Source organism: Trypanosoma cruzi, genomic scaffold (genome assembly GCF_000209065.1).
Source record: "Trypanosoma cruzi strain CL Brener 1047053517071 genomic scaffold, whole genome shotgun sequence".
Lineage (NCBI taxonomy): Eukaryota > Euglenozoa > Kinetoplastea > Trypanosomatida > Trypanosomatidae > Trypanosoma > Trypanosoma cruzi.
In genome coordinates, this window is record NW_001849513.1 from 196,306 (window position 1) to 204,781 (window position 8,476).

At 51.7% G+C, this 8,476-nt stretch overlaps 1 protein-coding gene and 1 pseudogene across 1 annotated transcript, besides 14 other annotated features; both read left to right on the forward strand.

Annotated features, from left to right (window-relative positions):
• Positions 1 to 3,318: a sequence feature (areas not merged during assembly with more than two copies in the genome that could not be assigned to a particular haplotype).
• Positions 3,319 to 3,362: a sequence feature (areas merged during assembly that could not be assigned to a particular haplotype. This can correspond to areas where the two haplotypes were merged or to regions with more than two copies in the genome that were merged during assembly.).
• Positions 3,363 to 3,621: a sequence feature (areas merged during assembly that could not be assigned to a particular haplotype. This can correspond to areas where the two haplotypes were merged or to regions with more than two copies in the genome that were merged during assembly.).
• Positions 3,622 to 4,096: a sequence feature (areas merged during assembly that could not be assigned to a particular haplotype. This can correspond to areas where the two haplotypes were merged or to regions with more than two copies in the genome that were merged during assembly.).
• Positions 3,914 to 3,936: a sequence feature (AT_rich).
• Positions 4,097 to 4,138: a sequence feature (heterozygous, Esmeraldo-like haplotype).
• Tc00.1047053507075.30 lies at positions 4,110 to 6,026 on the forward strand (annotated as a pseudogene).
• Positions 4,139 to 4,878: a sequence feature (haploid, Esmeraldo-like haplotype).
• Positions 4,879 to 5,307: a sequence feature (areas not merged during assembly with more than two copies in the genome that could not be assigned to a particular haplotype).
• Positions 5,308 to 5,936: a sequence feature (heterozygous, non-Esmeraldo-like haplotype).
• Positions 5,937 to 6,557: a sequence feature (areas merged during assembly that could not be assigned to a particular haplotype. This can correspond to areas where the two haplotypes were merged or to regions with more than two copies in the genome that were merged during assembly.).
• Positions 6,112 to 6,258: a sequence feature (T-rich).
• Positions 6,558 to 7,799: a sequence feature (heterozygous, non-Esmeraldo-like haplotype).
• Positions 7,800 to 8,305: a sequence feature (areas merged during assembly that could not be assigned to a particular haplotype. This can correspond to areas where the two haplotypes were merged or to regions with more than two copies in the genome that were merged during assembly.).
• Tc00.1047053507075.40 (mucin-associated surface protein (MASP), putative) lies at positions 7,878 to 8,476 on the forward strand (the record flags this gene model as incomplete). Its single annotated transcript, XM_800493.1, has 1 exon — positions 7,878 to 8,476. A coding segment is annotated over one exon (599 nt), but the record flags the coding sequence as incomplete, so codon positions are not given.
• Positions 8,306 to 8,476: a sequence feature (heterozygous, non-Esmeraldo-like haplotype).

The following is an 8,476-nucleotide window of genomic DNA, read 5'->3' on the forward strand; positions in this document are numbered from 1 at the left end:
GAGAGCGCTGGCGCAACACGTATCTACGTCGCATCAGCAAGTAAATCCAGGCGAACCACTCGCACGGGAAATACATTTCCGGACGAAAAAAGGCATCACTTCCACCTCCTACATCATTGTTGTTGGGAGATGGTCAACACACTTATAAAACAGCAAGGAGAGCAGCGAATGCTCTCAATCGCATCTTTTTTCCACTTCACCCCTCTCACAAGGCAGTTGGGTTTTCCAAAGGCATCAACAGACAGAACCCATCTTTTAAAATTATTTCTTCTCTTTTTAGGCAGCAGAACAAGAACGAGTCTGCCGCTACATCTACTTCAGTTTCTTCATTTTCATTTAGTTCCAAGCCACAGGATAAAAACGAAGCTGCCATCATATCTGGTTTAGTTGCTCATCTTCACTCCCCTCTTGATGCACCTTTTAATCGTACGGAACTGCTTGCTGCGCTACGTAATACGCCGTATGGCAAGGCCCCCGGACCGGATGAAGTCTACAGTGAGGCACTACGACATATTTCGTCAAAGGGTCTTCGATTCCTTCTTCGTTGCATTAACCACAGCTGGACGACCGGTAAGATCCCGGCTGAGTGGAGACGCGCTACCATCGTCCCACTCTTAAAACCCGGTAAGTCGCCGGAACTGATTTAGTCATATCGACCCATCAGCCTTACTTCCATTGTGAGTAAGGTTGCTGAGAAAATGGTACTGAAGAGATTGCTTTGGGTGTGGACGCCGCACCCCCACCAGTATGCATATCGTGGTATGCGTACCACGACGATGCAGCCGGCACACCTGATACACGAAGTGGAGCATAATAGAAATCATTATTTCCAAGTGAACCTTCCCAAGAAGAGCGGTATCGGTAATCAACTCCACTACAGACCCCATCGGACCCTGCTGGTGTTGGTTGATTTCAGCAAGGCCTTTGACTCCATAGATCATCGAGTCCTCAGTCGCTTGCTGGCCAATATTCCGGGGGTGAATTGTAGAAGGTGGCTTAGAAACTTTCTATGTGGTCGCTACGCGAAGACACGAGTTGGTAACAGAAACAGTGATCGGCGTCCCATGCTGCGAGGAGCTCCTCAGGGGTCCGTATTGGGACCATATTTGTTCTCCCTTTACGTACACCCACTTCTCAATCTGCTGAACGCTTTGCGGGTGTCACAGCAGACATGTATGCGGACGACCTCTCTATTATCGTTAAGGGGCAGTCCCGGGAAGACGCCATTCCCGCGGCCGGCATGGTTCTTGAAAAACTGCATGCGTGGAGTCAGGAAAATGGCCTGGCCATCAACCCGTCAAAGTGTGAAGCCGCTTGGTTCACACTCTCCACGCACACGGAGTCAGATTATGATCGTGAAGGAAGGTGGCCGCTGGAAGTGGCTGGATGTGAAATCCCAGTCATGACCATGGGGGCATCGCGAACTACGAAGCTTCTTGGCATGGATCTCGATCCACGACTGACGCTAAATGTGGCGGCCACCAAGCAATGCGCTGCCACTTCGCAACGGATATCGCAGCTACGTTGCATAGCGCATAAAGAGGCGGGACGATCTCCACATGACCTACGCACATTCGTCATTGGATACGGTGCCTCCAAATCATCTTATGGCAGTGAGCTCATATGGGCAGTAGCGACGGATTCAGCGAAGAATGAAATGCAAAAGACGTACGCAACTCTGGCACGCATTTGTCAGCGGAGTTCCGAGCACGACTGCTTTGGAATCCGCACTTCTAGAGGCTAATATGCCGCTGCTCCATTTCCTCTGCCTGCGCGCACGGCTATCCATATTTGAGAACACACGCGCATGCCAGATGGACTGGATGCGGAGACTCCCGCCTGAGCCACCGCCTCGCGCAGGTTTCCGCATCTCGCCATTATCTCGGGACGAGCTATATGCCTTCGTAAACGCATACACAAAGGAATATGGCATCACCCAGAGCTCACCACACGAAGAGCGGTTCTTTCGCAGCTCCATTCCTCCCTGGTTTGCGGCCTCCGCTCACTGGGTCACCATTGGTGTGGAACTTCCGATGGGCCACTGAATGGCTGACGAGGAAGAGCTGATACGGGAAATGCGCAGAGTCAGCGGAGAGGCTCTAGCGCTGCACAGCCATCGTTCGTGGATGCTCGCGACGGATGGCGGTGTCGACGTTCCCAAGTCAGCCGGGGTTGGAATCCTGCTTTCATCCCTCAATTCATCGGAGATAATAGAAAAGGCCAGTATCAACTGCGGTGCACGCCCCTGCAGCTACAGGACGGAATCCCGCGCGCTGCTTCTAGCCCTGGAGAAGCTGATTATCCCTCGCATCCAACACAGGCACAAAACCCTGCTTGTGGTTACAGACAGTCAGTCTCTTCTAGCGGCTCTAAACAAGGGCCCGCTCAGTCAGACAGACTGGACGGAGGATCAGATCTGGCAGCGTCTCTTGACACTGACTTGTGCTGGCTGGTCCGTGCACCTGCAGTTTTGTTACGGGCATTGTGGAGTACATGCTAATGAGCTTGCGGATCAGTATGCGACGCAGACTATGGCAACTGGACAATACACGGAGCAAGGAATTGCACCTTTATGGCATACGGATCTGCTGACATGTTTTACTACCCAGCTCACCAACAATTGGCGTAGTACGATTCGTCAAGACACTCGTCGCTACTTGCTTTGCGGCACAAGGCCATCAGATCTCAGCGGCAAGGACCTGATCACTCAGGAAGTGCTTCACCGTCAAGAACTGGTTCGCCTCGCTAGGGCAAGGTGCGGGGAATCTGAGCTCTGGGGCCGACTATACTGGGCTGTGAGAGATTGCACGAACCAATGTCGTTTCTGCAACATCTCACCGGAACAGTCTGCATATATGCGCTCTAACAACGATCCAACTGCACCGGGGACGGACACTGTTCCCCTGTCGGCAAGGGATGAAGACGTCTCTCCAGTAAGGGGACGAACCGTCACACGCCGTCGGATGGAGAAATGTCCGTACTGTGATTCTACATTGACGGGATTCTCGAATCTCGTCAGTCACTGTCGGTCATTTCATCCGGAACACCGCCCACCGCTTCCTGAGCTCAAATGCGATTTCTGTGACATGGTTTTCCCCACACGTAGAAGCACCGCACAGCACAGAAGTCGCTGCGCACACAACCCAGACGCCACACGACATCGAAACAGCAGTGCCAGGAGGCGATCTCTGCTGCCGCAGGATCAGCCAGCTTCCACAAGCACGCCAATTGGCCCGCAGGAAACCTTGCACCATCTGCTTCTGGAATGTCCAGGCACCTTGGCTGTGCGCCAACGGCTGGGCATTGAACAGGGCCTTCGCCTCGGAAAGTTCTCTCAATGGCAGTTGCTTCATAGCAGGAAGCTTTTGTCGTTGCTCGACCACCTCTTCGGCACCCTGATGGCATTGTATAGCTAGACGCGCTGGTAAGAGTGGAGGGAATATTCATCCGGGCCGCCGACCGGACCTTGCGGCCGCCAACAGGAGCCCCACAAGACAAAGAGAAGGGGGAACGGAATGGGGACGGAGTTCTTCAGATCCTCGATGAGCGTTTACACCAAGGAAGTGCATATTTATGTATGCGCTTTGTGGTGGCCACCGCCGCGGCGTGATCACTCCATCCGGGTTGGGCGTATATATATATATATAAGTGTGTGTGTGTGTGTGCCTTCATAACTCACGAGGTGGCGGATTTCGGGCTCTCCCAGCCGCAAGACCACGCCGCAGGGTGAGGATCACAAAGTGGGCGGGCGGGACGGCGCATACAGAAATGGAGGCGATGAAGTTTTCAGAAGGTCGTTTAACGGTTTTTTTTTCTAAAGTTTTTTTCTCCGCGTGAAAAGAATTTTTGTTTTAAGAGGAGAAATTTGTTGTGAGTGAGTGGGGTTTAAAAGAAGCCTAACAAAATTTGTTTCTTTTTTTTTTATTATTATATTTACTTTGACAAGGGTGTGTGTAAGGCGTGAGGGGAATTTCGCTATTGAGTGAAAATTAGTTAAACTTTTGGCACTGCCTCATTTAGCTCATATTATTTTATTGTCTTTTAAAATTGACGACCAACTTTATAAAGGCAATGAAACAAGAATTGCTTAAAGAGCCTGTAAAAAAAAAAATGTTGGGCCGATATCCCGTGAAGATGATGACGCTGCCGCGAGCTTCCTGTTGATGAAGAGTGGGAATGAAAAGTTGATCTCAGTGTACGAAAACAAGAAGAGTGATGACGGGTCATACAGTCTTGTCGCCGTGCGCCTGAGGGAGCAGCTGAGGTGGATCAAATCCATGGTGAAGACATGGGAGGATTTGGACATTGACTTAAGAACATGAGTTCTCCTGCCGGGGTTGACTTGGTGGCAACAGAGGGTATGTGCGCCGATACTGTTCCCACTAACAGGCTTGTTGGCTTTTTGTCTGGTAACTTCTCTGAGACCGAGTGGAGGGACGAGTACCTCTGCGTGAATGCATGAGTGAAGAATGGGGAGAGGAGGGTTCCCAATGGATGGACGTTCAAAGGGTCTGGAGCAGGGGCGGAGTGGCCTGTTGGCGACATGGGGCAGACTGTGCCGTACTACTTTGCGAACACCGAGTTCACTCTTGTGGCGACGGTGTCCATCCACGAGGTGCCGCAGAGTGGCAGCCCCATTCCTTTGATTGGCGCGAGGATGAATGACACCGACAAAACGGTCCTTTGGTCTGTCGTACACCCATGACAAGAAGTGGCTGGCCATACCGGGGAATCGTGGTGTTGCGGAGGATTTTGATGAGTGGGAGCCAAAAACAACGTATCAGGTGGTATTGCAAGTGGATTCTGATTATTGGACTGTCATTGTCGATCAAGAGAAAATCGACCACGAGAGCTATGATGAGAGTCTGTTTGACTCGCACAGGATTTCACACTTCTACATCGGTGGGGACAGTAATGACCAAAGTGCAACGGGCGGCCACGTGACGGTGACCAACGTTGTGCTGTACAACGAGAAATTGTTGGAAGGTGATCTGGATGAACTCCATGCCAGCAAGGTCACTATTCCATCACTGGGTGTTGAGAAACATCCCGCAGAACAGGCGGCCAACACGGGCGCTTCGGTTGCTTCCGAGTCGAAGACTGAAGAAACCACCGCCAACCATGCGAAATTGACTGAGGATGATAATGATGAACAACGAGAGGAAAACAGCGTCCATGGTCCGGTGCTTGCGGTGCCTCCTTCCACGGTTGCCGCGGGATCATTTGTTTCTGAACTCGCCGTAGCGGCTGAGAGTGCGGGGGCTTCTTGTCCGGAGGACGGTGCCCGGCTTCCCGAAGGCGGAACGGCCCAGCAAACCACACTGAGTGAAGACAATGAATCGATGCAGCGGGATTCAGAGGAGCAGCCACAAGAACTACAGTCAGCGGAATTAACGGAGCTCAATGAAGTTGAAAAATCCTCTGAAAGTAGTGATACAGAACCGCCAGAGGAGGGGGGAGAAGCGAATGGCAGGAGCGGCGGATCAGTGTCTTCAGTGGCTGTATCATCGGATATGGAAACGGTCGCTCCACCAGCTGACGGTGAGCACCAGGTGCAACAAAGCACTGAGCCTTCCGCTGAAAATGAAGACGTGCGGTCCACTGGAACCGGAACCACCGGCGCGGAGCGAAGCCTCAGCCTCGAGGCGAGGTACTAAAATTCCGAGAGAACAGTGAACTCAGACAGCAGCCTCACTCCTTCAAAGAGTGACGCCGAAACAACATCCGCGGAGGACACCGGGGGCATCTCCCGGACTAAAGGAGCCGAATTTCCCCTTGAAAACGGCGAGGAGGTGCCACGGTCGGTCGACACCGCACAGGGTAATACAAACAGCACGCCTGGAGACGAAGCGATCCCCTCAACACAAGGCGCAGCACAACACCCTGACAACGAGACCTTCAACACCGGGGAATTCGCTGAGTTGCTGTCCTTGGGTCTATACCGTGACAAAACCGTGCATGGATGTGTGTCTTGGGTGTTGTTGCTGCTGCTTCTGGTGCTGTGGGGCACTGCGGCTTTCTGCTGAGGTGTGGGGGAGGGTGGAATTGCGGCTTTTCTTGGAGCAACAAATGAGCGGCTTCCCAGCATTACCCACTGAATTTTTTAAAGAATTTTCCTTTTTCTTTTTTTCTTTCGAGCGTTTTTTTTTCTTCTATTTATCACCCCTCATACCTTTGTTTTTTTTTTTTTTTTTTTGGGGGCAATCACTATGGACTTTTTTTTTTCTTTTCTACTCTTCCCTTTTTTAATTGTTTCTTGCTGCACTCTTCCTGCAAGGGGTGCCGTGTGTTTCCCGCCCAACTGCTCCACTCGCGCACCCACCGACACGCTCATGACGACGGCCCTGTGCGCCTCGCCTGCTGCACGCATGAGGAGGGGCCGCGACGAACGGCGCGCTGAGGGAGCCGTGACGTGTGGGCGTGCGACGAGGGCCTGTGGGGCGGAGCACACATTTCATTCCCTCTTGTTTTGTTTTTATTGCGGCCAGGGCTGGCAGACACCCGCAGCGCCACACACACAGCCACACCCTGCCGTGTTTTTAGGATTTTTTTTTTTGCGTGTCCATTTCATGCGGTGGCGCACCCTTCGGGGTCGGCCTCGTCAGCATTTCTTTCCTTCTGATGACTTTTTTTCTTTTGCTGCGCCCACTCTCCCGATGGAGAGACGCGACTCCCGTCATTTCTGCGTGCTTCTCTCATTCCGCACACACACACGAGTGACTGTGCTCTGCGGGCCGCACTCACACGCCGATGAAAGGGCTGAGGGGAGCAGCAACACGCAGATGAACCCATGAAATATAAACGATGTGCGGACACATGGAGGGTCAGACGGTTGAAGCACACGTAACCATCCTTTTAATTTTATTTTGTGGGCAAAATACATACAGACGGTTTGGTGTGGCCACACGGCTGCCAGGCGATCTTTTTCTTATTTTAAAATTTGTGTGGAACAGTAATGAACAATTTCCTTTTCATTTATAATTATTTTGTGTGATGGGGTTTATATAAGAGGAAGGGGGACGTTTTTTTGTTTTCAATAAATATTGTGTGAATTGCCGCTGCTTGGAATGCAGTGCAGTCATGAGTTTGAGCGGTCTTCTTCTTGTTGTTTCCGTTATGCGTCTCCGCTGTACATTTTTGTGCGTCTCTCCACATAATTTGCTTCATTTTTTCTACGTCTTTGCTTTGTGTTTCTGCAGGCACACACAACCAGACAAACACACAAGATGCACATTGCAGTGGATTTGAATGCACCTTTTGTAGTGCATGCTGGCAGTTGCTTGTGGCGGCTGTTGTCTTCTTCCGTGGCCATGAGGAGAAGAGGGAGGGAACGCGCACCCCGAGTCACTTTTCCTGCGGGTGTGATGCACTTCCTGTGACTGCGTTGAGTCGGGCAGCAAATCCTATTGTGGGTGGAATTGCCGGAAATTTTTGTGTCGCGTCATGGATGGATGAGGGTTCGCTTGCGCGTGTGGCTGGTGTGGTGGGTGCTCGCTACGTGTGCGTTGTGTGATGGCCGCGGGTTTTGCCGTTTCCCGTTGGCTGTGGGAATGAACTGTAGGCGGTGGCAGAATTTACGGAGCGCCTGGCGCTGCGCGTGTTGAGATGAGCGTGGCGTGCCGTTGAGTGTGTGCTGAAGAAGCAACGCTGAAGGTGACTGTGGGAGTTTGAGGAAGGGGTGGGTGATGATTGTTTTTTTTTTCTTGTGTGTGTCTGTTGTTGCACCGCGTCCACCTAATTGTTGTGCTTGTGGTGGTGCGTGACTCTTGTCGTAAGAGGTACCGGTGAGTGGTGTAGCGGCCGCGTCTCTTTTGTTTTTATTCTGCGTTGACGTGTTGTTAGTTTGTGCTGAAGGCTGCACGCAAGTGACAGGAGTGATGGTGATGATGATGACTGGCCGTGTGCTGCTGGTGTGTGCCCTCTGCGTGCTGTGCTGCGGTGCTGCGGTGGTGGTGTCGGCGGCCGACGGTGCTGACGGTCCTGAGAAAGAAGGAAAGGAATCAGCTGAGGATTCAGGGTCTGAATCCCCCGACAGTCAAGAGGAATTACTGGGATCGTCAGGCTCAGTCGATGGAAGGCCCGAATCAGCGGGGCAGTTGTTGGATAAAAAAGGAGGAATAAATTCCCACCAGCAAGTGGACTCGGTCATACATCCATCAACAGGCGATGAAAGAAGGGTGGAAGAAAAAGAAAAAGAGAAGGAAGGAGATAAAAACGTCTCAGGGGCACTTGAAAATTTAAAGAAAGATGAAGAAACATCACCATTACCATCGAACCCACCAGAAGGAGTAGGAATACTACCGCCTCCAATACCGCCAGCATCCAATGACGGTCATGTCGATGGCATTCCTGCTGATGGTGGAATTGTTGGCAATGTTTTGTTGTCTCCTCCTTCTGCTGGTACTTCTCGACAATCGCCTAATCCCACGGTTGGTGATAATTTGCAAAACACCGGCGTGCGTCGTCAATCAAGAAA